The 18,739-nt window shown below is 51.7% G+C and overlaps 5 protein-coding genes across 5 annotated transcripts; all 5 read left to right on the forward strand.

Moving 5' to 3' along the window:
• Positions 1–468: 468 nt before the first annotated feature.
• Positions 469–1,539, forward strand: sec53 (phosphomannomutase SEC53; the record flags this gene model as incomplete). Its single annotated transcript, XM_058455619.1, has 5 exons — positions 469–570; positions 631–693; positions 743–1,059; positions 1,140–1,214; positions 1,290–1,539. 5 exons carry the CDS (start codon positions 469–471, stop codon positions 1,537–1,539), a joined length of 807 nt encoding a protein of 268 aa, XP_058305607.1.
• Positions 1,540–1,834: 295 nt separating this feature from the next.
• Positions 1,835–2,864, forward strand: N7498_008558 (CCDC90 family protein; the record flags this gene model as incomplete). Its single annotated transcript, XM_058455620.1, has 3 exons — positions 1,835–2,357; positions 2,413–2,746; positions 2,807–2,864. The coding sequence occupies 3 exons, from the start codon at positions 1,835–1,837 to the stop codon at positions 2,862–2,864; spliced, it is 915 nt and encodes a 304-aa protein (XP_058305608.1).
• Positions 2,865–3,371: 507 nt separating this feature from the next.
• On the forward strand, positions 3,372–5,604 carry N7498_008559 (uncharacterized protein; the record flags this gene model as incomplete). Its single annotated transcript, XM_058455621.1, has 2 exons — positions 3,372–3,963; positions 4,025–5,604. The coding sequence occupies 2 exons, from the start codon at positions 3,372–3,374 to the stop codon at positions 5,602–5,604; spliced, it is 2,172 nt and encodes a 723-aa protein (XP_058305609.1).
• A 1,272-nt stretch (positions 5,605–6,876) lies between these two features.
• On the forward strand, positions 6,877–11,679 carry N7498_008560 (uncharacterized protein; the record flags this gene model as incomplete). Its single annotated transcript, XM_058455622.1, has 6 exons — positions 6,877–6,979; positions 7,042–7,226; positions 7,289–10,202; positions 10,255–10,551; positions 10,610–11,067; positions 11,128–11,679. 6 exons carry the CDS (start codon positions 6,877–6,879, stop codon positions 11,677–11,679), a joined length of 4,509 nt encoding a protein of 1,502 aa, XP_058305610.1.
• Positions 11,680–11,988: 309 nt separating this feature from the next.
• N7498_008561 (ECM29 family proteasome component) lies at positions 11,989–17,770 on the forward strand (the record flags this gene model as incomplete). The annotated part of the gene is made up of 3 exons (XM_058455623.1): positions 11,989–16,902; positions 16,968–17,244; positions 17,397–17,770. The coding sequence occupies 3 exons, from the start codon at positions 11,989–11,991 to the stop codon at positions 17,768–17,770; spliced, it is 5,565 nt and encodes a 1,854-aa protein (XP_058305611.1).
• Positions 17,771–18,739: the final 969 nt, after the last annotated feature.

The raw sequence follows: 18,739 nt of genomic DNA on the forward strand, positions 1-18,739 counted from the left end.
AGGACCCCAAGTATAGCTTGTGGTATAGTCATCTCTAGCTAGAATGATATAGATACACAATTCAGAACTATGCATACTACGAATTGCGAACTACATTTTCGTATTGGCAAGAACATGCCAATGGTGCTTTCACATATATTCCCTTATCGATAACAACATGACAAGTAACTTGGACCGATCGGGTTACCAATTGGTCCCATTCTACGGAGTATAGAGTTTACAATTAAATAGTGCCACGAGTCAATTGAACGCGAGGCCAAGATTTGAGTCACCAGACCTCGCGTGAAACAGTCCAGGTGGCATTCCATGCCTGTTCTGGACCAACGCCCGCGCTAGACCACACCCCACCTGCTCACCGCTTGCGGTCAAAAAAAGGACCCCCTCAGTCAACTCTATATATGTCCCCTGTTCCTCTCTTTTCTTCTTGCTTTTTGCGACCTTTCTGCTTGAATTGAACCTCTGCCGAGAATGACTACCGCTGCCAGTGTCTACCCTCCGTTGGAGTCCCGTCCTCTCAAGGACACCATCTGCCTGTTCGATGTTGACGAGACCCTCACCAAGGCCAGACGGGTACGTTGAAATGAAGTCGCTCGTAATTGAGTACCGCTAATTTATGGATTCTACCTGCAGTCTGTTAAGCCAGAGATGCTTGAGCTTCTCTCCCGCTTACGCCACAAGTGCGCCATTGGCTATGTCCGTCATCCCCCACCTACTGTCCTTCGCCTCCTCTAACGTGCTGCAGGTTGGTGGCTCGAACTTTGTGAAGCAGCAAGAGCAACTCGGGTCGCCCACCACAGATGTCACCACTCTGTTCGACTTCTGCTTCCCCGAGAATGGTCTGGTTGCCTACCGCTTGGGCGAGCCGCTTTCCAGCAACAGCTTCATCCAGTGGCTTGGAGAGGACAAGTACCAGGAGCTCGCAGACTTCTGCCTCGGATACATTTCCAAGATCAAGCTTCCCAAGAAGCGTGGTACCTTTGTGGAGTTCCGCAATGGCATGATCAACGTTAGCCCCATTGGCCGTAACGCCAGCGTGGACGAGCGTGACGAGTTCGAGGCGTATGTTTCTATCCCCTGGAGTGGACGAATTCTCCACACGAGCTTAGAAACCTGGACAACCCGACTTACAATCGCATTAGTTACGATAAGATTCACAACATTCGGAGGGATATGGTGGAGGCCCTGAAGAAGGAGTTCCCCGACGCTGGTCTCACGTAAGTCCCTGACGAGCGACGTTATTCACCGCGAATGCAAAGCGAATGCAAAACACTGACATTTGTGAAACACAGCTTCTCCATTGGTGGCCAGATTTCTTTCGACGTCTTCCCCACTGGCTGGGACAAAACCTACTGTCTGAAGCACGTCGCGGCCGAGAAGGACATCTCCGGAACCGAGTACAAGACCATTCACTTCTTCGGTGACAAGTGCTTCGTCGGTGGCAACGACTACGAGATCTACTCCGACCCTCGCACGATCGGCCACGAGGTCGAGGACCCTGATGACACTATGAAGCAGCTGAAGGAGCTGTTCTCCCTTTAGATAAAATGCAGGCCAAAAAAGGGCGAAGGAGTTGCGATAGCGTATGCATATTGAACCGGGACGATTTGGTCCCTAATTTCCCAGCAACATATTGTCGAACAATAGATACTGATTTAATGCCAAAGTCATGAAGTTTAAGTTCCAAAGTCGTTTGTAGATGAATGTTTTCCGGAAATTTGCGGGGCTCAGTCGGGGAACGTCGATCTTTCCGGCTCGGCTTTAGTCATCCGCCCAATTCTCCTCCTGCGTCACTTCTTTCTTACAACTATCTTTCAAGATATTATTCATCTGCGCTATGGCACCCCCAAAGCATGTCGTGGAGGTTCCGCGAAGCATTCTCCCCCGCTTGACATGGAACAGTTCCACCTCGCGCCCTTCTGTCTCATCCTACAAACCCGTGCTCGCAACCAGGCAAACACCGCAACACCTTCAAGGCTGGAGTCCTCTTAACCGCCAACTACACTCCTTGGACACCCAAATTCAGCCCTCGCGTGGCTTTTCAACATCAGTCCGAAACCCTCATTTCGCATCCCTCGTTGCCCGTCGCCCCTCAGCCTCCACTACGCGCTCGTCCGAGCCCCTCGGCAACCCCGTTCGACACAATGGCGTCTATGTCGCGACATTTAAGCCTGCTCACCGGGCCTTCCACGCGACACCTGTTCGACCCCGCGATCACCACTTCGATACCTTGAAGTTCGTGAAGCGGCTTCAAGCTGAAGGATTCAGCGAGGAACAAGCCGTGGCTATGATGCGGGTCCTGAATGATATTATTCAGGAGTCTATCCAGAATCTGACGCGTACCATGGTGCTTCGAGAAGGTAAACAAGCTGCTGATTCGTATGTTGAATACTCTGTCTGACAATAACCCCACAGACTCGGAGAGGTCTATATACACCCAGAAAGTCGATTTCGCGAAACTTCGATCCGAGCTTTTGAACACCGACTCGACCGAGGCTCAACTCACTCGTTCGTCGCACGAGAAGATCGCTGCGGATCTTGCCAAGCTTAACTCGCGCATGCGCGATGAAGTTGGGCGAACACAAGCGTCAGTGCGTCTGGACTTGAATCTCGAAAAGGGCCGTATTCGCGAGGAAGCCAATGGCCAAGAAATGCGGATCAAGGAGACTGAAACCCGCATTGAACAAGAGGTGGCTGGCTTGAGGGAACGAGTCGAGGCTGTGAAGTTCTCTACTCTCCAGTGGCTTATGTATGTCTCCCCGCCTCCCATTCCCATTTACGGATTGATACTGACTTGATGTTCTTTTAGGGGTGTCTGCACCGGTACTGCTGCTCTGATTCTTGGTGCTTGGCGCCTATTTATGTGAGGTGTTGGTGTACAAAATTTGTGTTGCATTGTTACGGAGCGCTTTCTGATTTGACATACACGAGACGGGAGTCTCTAGCATTGGATTTTTTTTCATTTGTACAAATTATTCTCTACTCATCTGGCCTTTTGGGCTGAGAGAAGTCTAGACAACTACCATTTACTTGAGTTTCATATCGAACGCAATGGCTTTAGCGTGGAAGAGAGTTTCCGTCAAGAACGGCTCATTCCGCTCATTCCGGGCAAGCCCTATCTCAATAAACATTGATCACTCGCAAGCACTCGACTATCTTGGGGACCATTCAGTTGAAAGATCCGAATCTTCCAAGCGAAGTCTGAAAATTGCCTAGATCGGCTTTAAGAGGGACGCACGTTCCTCTGACGACCTTATCTTCAGGGGTAAACGCGGCCTCTGCGCGATCTGCCGTGACTGTTGCATCCTTCATGCGGAGAAGCAATTTAGTGTCCACTAGCCTGGCACGGGTGTCCGACGGTATCGCTGCTCACGATGACGGTGTTACGCCCCCTGCTAGTCTCGCTGTCCCTCCAAATCTCTTATCTCTGCATTTTAAAGACTCTCCCCCCCACAGATCACCTCACTGCGTTGCCTGGTTTGGCTCTGTTTCTGTGGACTGTAGCCAGCATTGTGTTTGTTCTCAAAAGTCGACAGAGAGATCAGAGTGAACAATCATTGAGTATCGATACCCTCCAAATCGGTGCGTCCGAAATCCAGAAGGGCTTCGGTTCTACATACATATATACGAAGGCCGGTGAATACACTGAATCGAAACAAAAGGAGCAAAACAAAAACGATTCGAAAGACAATCCCAGATTTGGCTTGAAACTCGCCGTGACAATGGTTCTTGCCATACCTTGTGCATTGCTGCTTGTTGCCCATGCCCGGCTGATCGCCGGGATTCATGACGGCAGTTGGGATACCAAGCGCAATTCACTCCAGGCATCTGACTCGACAGGCTTGCAAGAAGTTTTCCAAGTGTACCAGCCAGTCTCATTTACGTCCCATGGAGCCAGCGGTTGCAATCTCGATGTGCTCCTAATGGATCATATGTTTGGTGCAAGCTACGGAGAACCTTTTGTTGGTAAGGATCCAGTGATACCAGCGCTGCTGCTTGGAATGGCACTGACATATGGGACTGATAGGCGAATATGAGCCACCCCGCTGTGAGTTCGATACTGTTCGAATCAACCTCACAGTCACTTCTCGTGGTCGACAGTATGACCGTTTGGCCCTCATGTACCTAGGAGACACAGAAGTCTTCAGGACCTCGACTGCCGAGCCGACGTCTACGGGGATTGTGTGGACCTACGTCAAAGAGATGTCTCAGTACAACGCCCTGTGGAAGCAACCGCAGAAGTTGATATTTGACCTTGGCAATCTCATCACCGATGTATACACTGGATCGTACAATGCTACATTGACAGCGCACTTCTCTAACGAAGGCAATACGAGGGCTGCGAATTACATCCTGCCAATTTCTGGCATGAAGTCAGCGTCGAACTCAGCCAGCGCGTTTACAGTTCCAAGTGACAACACAACGGTCAAGCATACGATTCCGGCAGCGGCATCGCGCGCAGTCGTTTCAATATCTGCGTGTGGGCAATCGACAGAAGAATTTTGGTGGTCAAACGTTTTCTCTGAGGATACCGAGGACTTCACCAGTACAGTGGGCGAGCTTTATGGATACTCACCGTTCCGGGAAATTCAGCTTTATATTGATGGGATGCTTGCTGGTTTCGTTTGGCCTTTCCCTATCATATTTACTGGAGGTGTCGCCCCCGGTTTCTGGCACCCGATTGTTGGCATCGATGCCTTTGATCTTCGACAGCCCGAGATTGATATTTCACCATTCCTGCCAATGCTTCAAGATGGCGAGGAACACTCCTTCGAGATCCGAGTCACTGGCGTGAATATTGACGCCGACGGAACTGCTACACTTGCAGATACCGTGGGCTCATACTGGGTTGTAACCGGCACCATCTTCCTCTATACAGAGGAGCACAAAGGCTCCGAAGACTTGATTGCCCGAAGTAGCTCTATGCCCCATTTGGAGGCCCCGGAACCGAAGTTCACGGTCACTCGGGACCTGGTGCAGAACCAGACCGGTGGAAACAACAGCCTCTCGTACTCCATCGTGGCCGAGAGGACATTCAGTGCAACCTCTTCCAAGTACTCCTGGACACAAAGTCTGTCTTTCTCGAACTACGGATACCTCAACCAGCAGGGTTACAGTCAAGTCAACAGGCAGCTGACCTCCGGAAAAGCGACAATTACAGAGCTCGGAGATACGCCAAGCTCAAACGAGACCACCTTCAACTATCCTTTGCTGGTTAACGCAACGTACGGTATGACCGCAAATTCGCTGTCCATTGATTCCTGGATGAAACGTGGCCTGGAGATTGAGGCTTCCGGGGGACCAGGCATATCTACATACACGCTCGTCTCCGGACCATCACAGCTTCATACTACTCAGTCCGGACAGGCAAGTTACAATTCTGTCACTGGTGGCAATTCAACATCCACGGCGAATACTGCGGATGAGTTCTACAGTACAGCAAACGGCGAGTCATACTCTCGATCCGTCAGAGCCGTGAATGGTGATGTGGTGTTCGACACTCGTACCGGGATCCAGTCTGTTTCACTTTCTCGCGGTCAGGATGTATTGGGAAGAGGCAACGTGCGAGCAATGCTGGGAAGAGGGCCTGGCCATCCGACGAACTAGACTCTCTCTAGATAATCATAGCTGTATTCTCAGTCCGTATCCTCTTTCTCTTCCGTAGTGATAATCTCCTTGCTACTCTGCAAGACACTCAGACTTCTTTATCTCCGTTCGTCTCCGAGTCTCCGACTGAACTGATTTATCCGGTGATTCCAAGCTCTTGGATTACTACGAGAATCTCAATTTCACCTCACATCTACTCTGTGCCTGGGCCATAAGTTCGGGGCTCTATTCTCACTGGCTCATCCAGTTCCTGAACTAGGCCATCGAGAATTACCCCTCGGGTCATTTCCCCCTTGTCATCCGTCTTGTTTTGCCCGACTCGGAGCCCGGTGATCAAAGCATCTCAGCCACAATGTCAAATACAGATGACAAGACAGATGGGACCAGGCGTGCCCACTACGGAACTGAGAGGCCCCCCAGTCTTGCGAAGTAAGCGACTCCACAGGAGCCATCCAAAACAGCACTGACAGTCACAGCTACTACAACTCCACGATGTTCTCTGACATGGTTATTCACACTACTGAACATGTACTCACAGTACATAAGCTTGCACTCTGCGCAGAGTCCGAGTATTTTGCTCGACTGTTCAGAGGAAACTGGCCTGTAAGCATCTACGAAATCCTAATCGGCGTTGCAAAACTTCTTATTCTTCGCTTGACAGGAGACGAACAAAAATGAGATTCATCTCAAAGATGATCATCCACAAGCTATCAAGGCCATGATACTATTTTTATACGGGCTGAAAAATGACTACTATACCGACGGGGTCTCTCCCACACTATTCCATGCCATGATGTATCAGGTGGCCGACAAATACATCATTCCCCGGCTGAAGAATCACTCCTTGAACAAATTTGCATCGCTTGTGAAAACAAGCTGGGTTGAGGATGACTTTCCCACCGTTATTTCAGAGGTATACAGCAACACACCGCAAGAGGACCGAGGACTTCGAGACCTGATCTTGACTACCGTTTATCGAAATTTTGCTGCTCTTGAAAAACTAAAGAGCTTCGATAACTTCAAAGATGTGCTAAGGGGGACTGCACAATTTTCATCTGACCTGGTCCTTTTTCAGCGTTCCAAATCCCGGGGTAAAAAAGGGGCCCATCCATAATCGGGATCTTGATCAGTTCGAAGATACCTATTTACCTAGGTAGTCATCATGAAGAAGCAGCCTAGTATACAATCAATCCCATTTTGTTTGCGCTGTTTGCGCTGTTTGCTGCATATATCACCACGTGATTTGATAAGATAAGAATATCGGCTGTCGCCATGGGCCTCGATCATCTCGGCTCCATCGTGGCGCGACAGCAAGAGACTTGTACAGGGCAGGACAACAGGATGGGTGTCGCCGCAGAGCAGGTAATTATCTCAGGTAATGCCCCCGCTTCCCTCAAGTCCGACGGTTGAATTGAGACTGATTTCTACCTATACTAGACGCGGTGCCTCCGTCACTGATCGCCGCTCTCGCGCAAAGTGACGCATTTAATGATGATGAGCGCCCCATGAAGCGGCGCAAGCTCACCAAATCGGGCCCCTACAGCCTTTCTCAGCAAAGAGGTGTCACTCCAAGTGGATTACCTCTGGGATATATTCCGTTAGCGCGACTGGCGCTGCGTCTGGTGAGTATAGATTGTCACTCTCCAAGGTCCAACGGCTAATCGTTTGCCACCTTGTCAATTAGATTTTCACGAAAACCATCGAACCGAACAACGAGATTTTCCTCAAATCAACAACCGTCTCTCGCTCACTGCCTGTCCTCGTGGAAATCAGAAAATCTGGAACCGTCCATAACGACTTGAAAGGGAGCACAGAACAGGGCCAACCCAGCCATGAAACCTGGGATCTCGAATTAAGGGCGACCGATACAGAAAGAAAAGAGCTTTTTACATATGACTTCAACGATCCTCAACTGTCCAACTTCTTCAGCCTACTCGGACAGGTCACCAAGCTGACCTCGGCCGACCGATACTCCAGCCGCCGGCCCCCGAGGGCATGCTACCAGGCTTCCATACGCCCTTCATTAGAAGAAAAGTGCCTCCAGCTGGATATTGTGGCTCTTTGGGAAGATTCTCTTCAGAATCCGGACTTTGTTCATATGCAAGATCCGGTCTTGGAGATCTTCGCGAAGTATGCATTGCAGGAGGATTACGACCGCCCGAATTCACTGAGTGGTCAACGTGAGCATCGTGAGAAGCTACTGGGCTATCCTCGAGGGTGGTCACCTCGTCAGTTCTACGAGAGCGTCCATGTTCCGCGGGACACCCAAAGCGCATCTGCAGAAATCAACTGCCCCGAACTTGCTTGCCAGCTGTTTCCTTTCCAGCGAAGGGCCGTTAGATGGCTTTTACAGAGAGAGGGGATGGAGCTTCAGCAAGATGGAAAAGTGGCTTCTATCGAGAGACGCCCTAGCGCTGGCCTGCCAGCATCATTCAAGGAAATGAAAGATGCTGATGGGAACACCTGCTACTTCAGTCATCTGTTTATGACAATTACCACCAATATAAATTATTGCTTCGATGCTGCAGACTATTTGAGGGGCGGAATTCTTGCCGAAGAAATGGGGTTGGGCAAAACCGTGGAGATGATTGCGTTAATAAACTTGAATCGACGCCCCACCGATGAAAAGTTGAAACCCGACCCTGATGGTCTGAGAGCATCCGGAGCTACCTTGATCATTACACCTCCTGCGATTCTGGAACAGTGGAAAGAGGAAATTGAGCAGCATGCTCCGGATCTGCGTGTGCATCATTATACAGGCATCAGACGAGGACATGAGAAGTCTGATGATTTAGTAATCGAAGAGATTGCGGACTTTGATGTCGTTCTGACCACCTACAATGTCATCTCTCGGGAGATCCACTATGCTGGTGCTGCCCCGAAGCGAAGCCTTCGCCATGAAAAGAGGTTCGAGCCGCGAAAAACGCCGCTGGTCCGCATTTCTTGGTGGCGTGTTTGCCTGGATGAAGCTCAAATGATTGAAAGTGGTGTCAGCAATGCCGCCAAAGTCGCCCGCTTGATTCCTCGACAGAATGCTTGGGCCGTGACGGGCACACCTCTCCGCAAGAATATCGATGACCTATTCGGTCTTTTGCTCTTCCTTCAGTACAGACCGTTTTCTGACTCTAGCACTTTATGGAAACGACTGTTTTCCCGCTTTGGGCCTGTTCTGGTGAACATTATCAATGCGATTGCACTCCGACACAGCAAGGATCGTGTGCGTGATGAGCTCCGCCTACCACCTCAGAAGCGCGTTGTGATCACCACTCCTTTCACTGCGATTGAAGAGCAGCACTACGGACAGCTTTTCGAGGAGATGTGCGAGCAATGTGGTCTTGAGGCATCAGGGGCACCTCTCCGGGGTGACTGGAATCCAGAAGATCCGGGGACCGTGGAGAAAATGCGCACTTGGTTAACAAGACTTCGCCAGACATGTCTCCACCCAGAAGTTAGTGGGAGCAATCGTCGAGCCTTGGGTGCAGCAAATGGCCCTTTGCGCACCGTCGATGAAGTTCTCGAGGTGATGGTTGAAAATACCGACACCTCCATTCGCACTGAAGAACGGACGCTTGTTCTGTCTCAACTTCGCCGCGGTCAGCTTCTAGAAAATGCCAAGCGTCGGAAGGAATCTCTGGCTATTTGGCAGTCTGCTTTGCAATATTCCAACGAGTTGGTGGAGGACAGTCGAAAACAACTACGGTTACAGCGCCTTAAAAGCAAAGATGACGATGCGACTAATGGCTCAACCCCTACTGAAGTTGCTGATCTGAGTGATGAAGATAGCGAAGAGGTGGACAAGAACAGCCGCATTGGTCAATGTCGCCTCAGGCTACGTGCTGCTCTCGAGGTTCAGCATATTGCAGTCTTCTTTACTGCAAATGCCTACTATCAGATCAAGTCCGACCCCAGTCTCACCCAGCCGGACTCTGAAGAGTTCAAAGCGCTTGAGAAGAAGGAAGAGGAAGGCTACGAGGCTGCAAAGTTGATTCGTAAGGAGATGTTGACTGACATTTCCCGAAAAGTCGAGCGGTACATGAAGATCATCAAGGAGAAGACACAACAGAGGCAATTCGTGCACATTCCGAAGTTGAAACCCCATCTTTACAACAGGGGACTGGTTTCATACCGTCTGCTCAATAAGTTCGAAGATCTGTGCGAAGCTTTGAACCGTCATGCCGCTCAGTATAACGAATGGCGGGAAATTATGGTCCAACTTGTGTCTCAGTCGCTCATTGATCAGGAAGAAGATGCTGAACTGGAGGGCAATGAATACGAACGGTCGACAAAGCATCAAGATGAGATGTATGTCTACATGGAAGCTCTTCGGTCGATGTATGCCGATCGCCATGATGCTCTCACCGGTCAGAAGAACATTCTGATTTCCCACGAGGTCAAATTAGGACTCATTCAGGCCCAGAAGGGTGAAGGGCCTTCCCCGGAGCTATTTCTTCGCGTCATGAACACCCGCAGTGACCTCATGCCCGACCCTGAGCTAGGGTCGCTTCGTGGGATTGTCAGTGAACTTCGCAGTTTGGTGACTTCACTTGAATGGCAAGCCGGCGAGGGGGAGTTCGCGAGCCCATGCGGAACTCGAGGTGGTGGGATTTGTTTTGAAAAATGCTGGCCAGATGATTGCTGAGCAGCTTAAAGTGTCATCCAGCCTAGAAAGAGAGGTGGAAATGTTCCGCGACACCATGAACAATCGCTTGGAATACTATCGCCACCTGCAGCAAATTTCGGACACAGTGGCACCGTACGACGAAGAGAACGCCGGAAAGCCCATGGACGAGGATATTTTTGCCTCTAAATTGGAGCAGGAACAGGCCCTCGAAAAGAAGATTGCCTCTTTGAAATCCAAGAGACGCTATCTCATCCATCTGCGAGATGAATCGGGCTCAGAAGATACCTCTAGGATCTGCATCATCTGCCAATCAAGTTTTGAAGTCGGTAAGTGTTCAATCAGCGGACGGTCATCATGGATTATGACTGACCAGCTTTCCACTAGGTGTCTTGACCGTCTGTGGCCACAAGTATTGCACAGACTGCTTGCGGCTGTGGTGGCGTGCCCATCGAACGTGCCCCATGTGCAAGAAGCCCTTGAAACTTAATGATTTCCATCAAATAACCTACAAGCCGCAGGAGCTCGTGGCGCAGGAGGAACAGGCTCCCACCATATTCGAACAAGAGCGACATTCCAAGAATGCCATTTACAGTGATATCAGCTCAGGACTTCTGAAGGAAATCAAAACCATTGATCTCAATGGCTCATTTGGCACCAAGATTGACACCCTCGCTCGCCACATCCTGTGGTTGCGGGAACATGATCCCGGAACCAAGTCGATTGTCTTCTCGCAGTACAAGAATTTCTTGGCCGTTCTACAGAGGGCTTTCCACCGATTCGGAATCATCAGTAGCAATGTTGATGCTCCAGGTGGGATTGAGAAGTTCAAGAAGGACCCTACGGTATGTATACAGGTTCTGACATAATACTTGTAGAACAATTTGCTGACAACGATGATGTAGGTTGAATGCTTCTTGTTGCACGGAAAGGCACAGTCATCAGGACTGACTTTGATCAACGCTACGCACGTCTTCTTATGCGAGCCCCTGATCAATACGGCTATCGAACTTCAGGCGATCGCTCGAGTACATCGAATCGGCCAACATCGCCCCACTACCGTCTGGATGTACCTCGTCTCCGGCACGGTGGAGGAGTCCATCTACGAGCTTTCAGTCGCTCGTCGGCTTGCTCATATCATCGAAAAGGAGAAGCAGGAGAAGAATTCCCGCTTGGCGATTCCGGTTGATGGCGACGAAGCACTATTTGAGGATCTCACGGAGACGGCCATCGATTCCGCCAACTCCATGGAAATGCAGGACGCAAGTTTAAATAACCTGATGACAAGCGGGGCATCCGGTGGAGAGATAGTCAAGGAGGATGATCTTTGGCAGTGTCTATTCGGAAATTCCATCCAGAAAGACAGCCATGGCCACTCCACCGAGGCAGAAAGAGAGGTTGGCCGGTTCCTGCGAGGCGAGGCTGCTGAGCAAAGACGAGATGAACCTACGACTTGAGATGGGCAACTCGCTCAACCATACTTGTAAATAGGCGCGATTAGACTTTATTTTAAGACACATCTTTACAAGGAACATTCTCACACTCAACGTAGTCAACTTGGTTGGATAGTTTCATAGATCACGGGTGGCTTCGGGTGACTCAGCCACTGACTAATCTCCCCCACGCCCATCGGGAAGCTTCCAAGGTGAAACGATCAACTGACGGTGACGTGCGTGTTGTTGCCTTATCTCAATCTTGTCTTTATAGGATTTTGGAAGGGTCAATGCCAGTTCTGGACTCTCTCCTTTGTACACAACAATTTCATCATGGCGGACTCACCGAGCCCCGAGGCTCGCGAGTTGAGTCTGATAGGCAAGGTGGAATTCCGCATCGCCATGGCAGATACTGATGAAAAGCTTCAGTCGCTTCTTCAGATGTATCTGGCCCCTCTGTTGCTGAAACTTTCTTCGGAAAGTGTGGATGTCCGCAACAAGGTCATCTCGGTTTGCCAGCATGTTAGCGCCCGTGTCAAAACCCCCTCGATTCAATTGCCAGTCGCGGCGTTGTTAAAGCAGTTCAAAGAGCAAAAGTCTCAGCTGGTTCGGCATTTTGATTTGATCTACGCCCAGCAAGGAATCGATCGCCTTGGTTCTGATGCCAGAGTCGAGATTCTGCTGCCTTTGCTGCAGGGTATCGCCGAGATTGGAACGTCTGCCACTCAGGGAGCTATTGTATTCAACCTCGTGCTACGCTTACTGCCTCTTTTCAAGCTGCCGCCGAAGGGCAGCGATGAAGACCAGAAGCTCAAGCAGCGCTTGGGCCTGTCCGACGAAGATGCCCGGTTTTTGTCTTCGTGGCTGGGGAAGCTATTACTCCTTTCACCCGCTCCTGCTGAAGCCCCAACATGCCCAGGATTGTCTCCAGATGAGTACAAATTTTTGAACAAAGGAGCGCCGGTCACCGAAACGTGGAATCCTTCCTCTCCGGGCGGCTTGAACCTGACAGAGACCAAAGTCGTGGCTCTTCGCTTCCTCGGAAGCGGGGCTTTCCCGGATTCTCAGCGATTCTTGCCCTCGCTCATTGCTGCTGCCGATGCAAACTCTCGTCTTGCTGACCTGGGCGATGAGACTCTGAAGCGATTTGCAGTCGACCTCGAAGATCCAACGGTGGTGGAACAATTGTATGAACTGTATTTTGGCGCAGGACGGGCTGATGGCGCGCCTCCGGTGCGTGCTCCATTGCAAGTGAAGATCTTGGGTTTCTTGGGAAAGTCTATCAAGGCCACGGAAAACACCCAGAGAATTTTCAAGCTTATCGAAGAGGGTCTTCTTTCGGATGTTGCAAGGTCAGCTCAGGGCCTACAGGCCTCTAAACTAAGAACGCAAATATTCACCTTCACCACCTGGGTTGTCCGCATGGGCTCCCCGTCGGACCTCAAACAAATTGCTCCTAAGCTGATCGCAGGCCTGAGGGACTTTATTCAGTCTCAGGGATGGCCCAGTCCGGGTGCCAGTGGGCAGAAGCTGCCTGCAACAGACCTGAGCTTGCGTGGTCTTGCCTATGAAAGTATTGGTATCATGGTACCCAAGGTTGATTTCCAGCTGCGTGATGAAACAGGGGAGAACTTTGAGTTTGATCTGGTTCGGTGGCTCTTTACCTCATTAAGTTCCGATGATTCAAGTCCAGAGATCTTTGTCAGTATCGACCAGGCACTGGGAAGTATTCTCAACTCCTCCCTAGACAGCCATGACAAAGACTTCCAGGACCAGCTGCGTCCATTCCTGGTCAGCCAGATGGGCTTGCATCCAGGAGATATTGACCCAGATACTGGCTTCAACATTGCCCGGGGTGTACAATACGCTGCTGTGCGATTTGCCAATAGATTTTTGCCCTATAGCGATGTGGTGGCTCGTTGGATCGATCTGATGGCTATTGCAAGAGGTCCTGAGAGACAAACGGAGATCGTTGAGGAAGGCAAAAAAGGTCTTCATCCCTACTGGTTCCGACTTCTCAATCCCACCAAAGACCAGAAATGGTCTGCTCCAGCAACTCAGGAGCGTGATGAGACCTGGTTCAACTTCCCGAGCTTTGCTGATGCAACCAAATTCCTGCTTGGCCCGGGAGGTCAAGATGATAACTCGATGGATCAGACTTTTGCCGGGCCACAGCTTCTATCAGGCCCGTACAAGAACGCATTTGTGCCTGCCATTGCGTTCCTTCGCAACGCCCTCCTCGAGGAAGCATTTTCGGCGGCAGGTATTTCTACCGAGATGGAACAAGACTGGGACTACAAACTTGAAGTACACCTCTCAACTAGTGAACAAGCGCGGTCTGCCGTAAGACAGTATATCCGCAGCTCTGCTAAGGAACCCGTGTTTACGTTCCTGTCGGGTATCCTCGACGGTCTTGTAAAGGAAGACCTTACTAAATTGCGCCAATGTGGTGTTCATTTCATGGAAATCTGTTCATTGGCACCCAACGATGTGGTTGAGAAATTGATCTCTCGAGCTCAGTCTCTGACTCGGCCTATCTTCAGCAACAATCAAGAGATGCAGGGCCTGGCTGCGCGGGCTTTTGGAATACTAGTGTCCCATCCGGCCTTTGCAGAGGTCCAGGTGAAGAGCTTCACAACCCAGCTGGCCGGTACCATTGAGTCATGGAACACCGCTATTGGGGAGGCGGCGCTTCGAGTTCGCGGGGCGATCCTCGCACTCTCTTATCTACTGAGCAGGCTTGCATATCGCGGTTTGCTGAACAAGGTTCCCGAAGCGCAAGTGAAACAATTCATTGAGACTGTTTTGGATATCACTGATGCTTCCCGGGATACTCTTCTTGTGCGGACTGCAGAGGTGGCCATTGGGCAACTCAGTCTATCCGGTATTCTTTCTCTTGAAACTCTCCCCGAAGATGGCTGGAAGAAGATTCTCAAGAAGCTTTCGAGCGATGCCAAATCTGAGAATGATATCCCGATCGCGTCTTTCGGTCTTTTGACGCTGACATTTTCGAGGGCTCAGCCAATGGCCCCTCTATTCACCGAATTCCTGAACTCTCTCTATGGTTTGCATGAAATCAAGAGCCCCGAAGTTCAGTTCACTGTGGGTGAAGCTTTGAGCAACGTTGCTGTCGGATGGGACTCTCGGGCCCTGATTCAAGAGTTTGACGTAGACGCTGCGTTCCCCCGGTCAGATGTGCCACGCACGGTGTTTGCGAAAGTGTGTGACAAGGTCATCGCTGACTGCGTTGCACCCAAACCATCACTTCGAAAAGCCTCCGCTATCTGGCTTCTGTCGCTCGTCAAGAACTGTGGGCACCTGCAAGAGATGCAGGAGCGCCTGCGCAAGTGTCAAGCCACATTCTCTACACTTCTTGGAAACCGGGACGAAGTGGTGCAGGAGACCGGTGCCCATGGTCTCAGCCTTGTATACGAGATTGGTGACCAGGCTCTGAAGGATAGTCTTGTTCGTGACCTCGTGGACTCCTTCACGGCCACGGGAACCAACCTCGGAGGCGGCAATGTCAATGAAGATACTCAGTTGTTTGAGCCCGGTGCACTACCTACGGGTGAAGGGCAGTCCGTCAATACATACAAGGATATTATGAACCTGGCCGCAGAGGCGGGAGATCCCACCCTTGTGTATCGATTCATGTCTTTGGCCTCAAACAATGCCCTCTGGAGCAACCGGGCCGCCTTTGGCCGATTTGGCATCAGCACCATCTTCTCCGACTCCAGTGTGGATGGCTATCTGGCACAGAATCCCAAGATCTATCCCAAACTCTTCCGATACCGCTTCGATCCCAATCCCAATGTACAGCGGTCCATGAACACTATCTGGCAGGCTCTCGTCCGGGACCCTACAGTGGTGGTTGACACCCATTTCGACCAAATTATGGAGGATCTACTCAAGAACATGCTCGCCGGGCGCGAATGGCGTATGCGACAAGCAAGCTGTGCCGCCGTGGCAGATCTGGTACAGGGTCGCCGCCCGGAGAAGTATGCGCAGTATCTGGATGAGATCTACAGCAAGGGTTTCAAACTCCTAGACGATATTAAAGAGTCCGTGCGGGCGGCTGCCCTCAAGCTCTGCCAGACCATTACTAACTCTGTGATTCGCACGCTCGAGACGAGTGGCACGGAGAAGCGCGCGAGTGCTCTGCTCGGGAGCGCCATTCCCTTCCTTCTCGGCGAGCAGGGATTGGACTCGAGTGTGGAGGAGGTGCGGGGATACGCCATCGGGGCACTCGTTCAGATCATCAAAAAGAGCCCCGGTACGAAGCTGCGCCCCTTCGTCCCCACCATCCTCGAGAAGTTCCTGGGCTCGCTCAGCTCTCTCGAGCCGCAGGCCGTCAACTACGTCCATCTCAATGCCGACAAATACGGTCTTACCGGTCAAGAAATCGACAAGATGCGTCTGTCCAGCATCCGCACGTCCCCCATGATGGAGGTGATCGAGCGGTATCTGATCGATCATCTGGACGAGACCAACCTCGAGGAACTGGCACGGAAACTAGAGGACGTGCTTCGCTCGGCGGTGGGCCTCCCATCGAAGGTGGGCTGCAGCCGGGTTCTGGTACTGCTGAGCATGAAAACTCTCCTCTTTCGGCCGTATGCGGACCGGTTCATTCAGCTGCTCAGCAAATACGTGGTGGACCGCAACGAGACCGTGAGTGCGTCATATTGTACCTCGATGGGGTATCTCATGCGACTAGCGTCGGACGATCGGGTTTTGAAAACGATCGATTATGCCAAGAGCCTTTATCTAAACTCCGACGATGCTTCCACTCGGGCCATCTCCGCGGAAATACTGTACGCGTCGAGCAAGCTCTCGAATGACCGGTTCATGGCATTTGCCACCGCAGCTTTACCCTTTGTGTTTGTGTGTAAGCATGATGCCGACGACCACGTGAAGGAAGAGTTTGACAAAACGTGGCAAGACAATGTGGGAGGCAACCGGGCAGTGACACTTTACATCCGGGAGATCGTGGGGCTCGTATCCGACAACCTGGACTCGGCGCGGTGGGCCATCAAACACACGGCCGCCCGCGCGATAGCTCAGGCGGTGGTATCACTTGAAACGGGGATCGATCTCCCCACCTCCCAATTGGTCTGGCCGGTATTGGAAAAGGCGTTATCTGGCAAGACGTGGGAAGGAAAGGAAGTGGTGCTGACCGCGCTGGTCAAGTTCGCGGGCTCCGCTCAGGCGTTGTGGACAGCGCGACCAGACTTGAGTGAGCTGATGAAGGTGGGTTGACAGGACACGAGAGACTTGAGAGACTACAACTGTATCGGGACTAACCCCGCGTTCAGACCATTGCCGTCCGCGAAGCGAAGCGAACTAACGCATTGTATCGACCGCATGGACTACGCGCCCTGGGGCAAATAGCCCTGGCTCGTCAGGTGAACTTCATGCCTGACGCAATACGAATCGTCCCGCCCGTATTAGAGGAAGTGATCGAGGATGAGAAAGAGGGGAACGGGATGGAGATCGACTCCGGGAATGGGCGAGACTCGGCAGACACCCTTGCGGCCGGTGTGCAGTGTCTGCTGCAATGCTTGAACCCCGCCACGGCCGATTCGGGCGACGGTAAGTTAAACCTTTCTCCCTTTCCACACCTGCTTCATTCCCTTATTTCCTTGTTTTAATTTTTTTTTTTTTTAATTTTTCTCCCCTTATTTGTCCACCCATTTTTTCCCCCTGGCGTCTAGTGTCCGCAGCCGGCTAAGCCCGAACCACAGTGTTGGGTAGATACATACGACAGGTGATCGATCCGTTAGACCAAGCCTTGACCCACGGGGGCAGACAGGTCGTCAACACGGTGTACGAAGAGCTCCAAGCGTTCATCGGTAGAGTGGATCAGTGGACAGGGCCCGGTGAACAGGTCCTGGCGGCGCCCATGGCGGATCTGGCGCAGCTGCTCACCCGGGAACGCAACGACGTCGAGACGGTTCGCAAGGGACGCGCGGAGGCGATCTTGGCGTTCCTGAAACTGCGACCGGCAGTACGGACGGTGCCAGACACCTTGGGGGGAAGTGTGCGAGTGTGGAGGACCGGCGAGAGATCCGTGGTGGTCCAGCGCATCCTCGACGAGGCGCTGGGGCTGGTCGCATGAGGGCATCCACGGACACCAGACCACGTGGTGGATCGACCACTTGATGATCCCGGTGGATCATAACGGAGTGATAGCCTTAAGAGTAGAGCAGCCGCTGAGGAATTAGAGACACGGGATATGAGCTACACCGGATCGGGCCACGAACTAGTCACAACGCCACTCGCTTAACCCTCGGTCAAGTCCGTTAGAGTAAACAGGAATTCCGCGAGTGGTCAGCTTTCCCATTTTCCTTCGCTATCCGTACGGGAATCTTCCAGAGTCCCAATCCCGACCAGGGCTAGGCTGGCCTGGCCGGGCCGATCCAGGCCCTGCGCCCTGGAAAACTCAAGCATTCGCTTCCCCAGATGGACATTCTTCGGCTCCGGATCATGAACGTACCACGGATGTCATTCCCTTGGGACTCGTACAAACGACGCACTAGTGTTTACTTTCCATCTCCCCGGTTCTTCGCTCTTCCACCCTCCCTAACCATAGATAGAACACCTCAGACCTCAGCCAGCCCATCCCCCTTCTCTGTTAGCTGCATCGGAGCCCGCCCCCCTGTTTAGGCAAGAGTGTAAGAATAGCACACCACATGGTTGGCACCTGCATGCCATCTGCATTTTCTCCCTCTTTTTCCTTTTTTTTTTCCCTTTTTTCACCCCCTGATTTTTTCCACCCGCCTAAACCTTTTTCGCTCGTTTCCCCGGACGAAACAGATCGTGACTCTTCGTTTTCGTCTTGCTAGGCCCGTAGTTTCCCAAATCAATCTCTATCTGTCTGACCTGTTCATCCCTTCGCCGGCACTTGAGGCTTTGCATCCGAAATTCCTTCGGATTCCCGCCACCTCCAAGCCCCAGGAACAAGGCTGCGCCATCCATGCGTGAACCATGCGGTTCCCGCTCTCCGGTTCCTCTGTAGCTTGATTTACGTTTCTCTTTCCCCTCGACTACATAACCAACCTTCCTTCCCCAACCTTTCCCTTTCCCT

This window comes from Penicillium cinerascens, assembly GCF_028974065.1.
Source record: "Penicillium cinerascens strain IBT 15544 chromosome Unknown scaffold_4_segment0_segment0, whole genome shotgun sequence".
Classification (NCBI taxonomy): domain Eukaryota; kingdom Fungi; phylum Ascomycota; class Eurotiomycetes; order Eurotiales; family Aspergillaceae; genus Penicillium; species Penicillium cinerascens.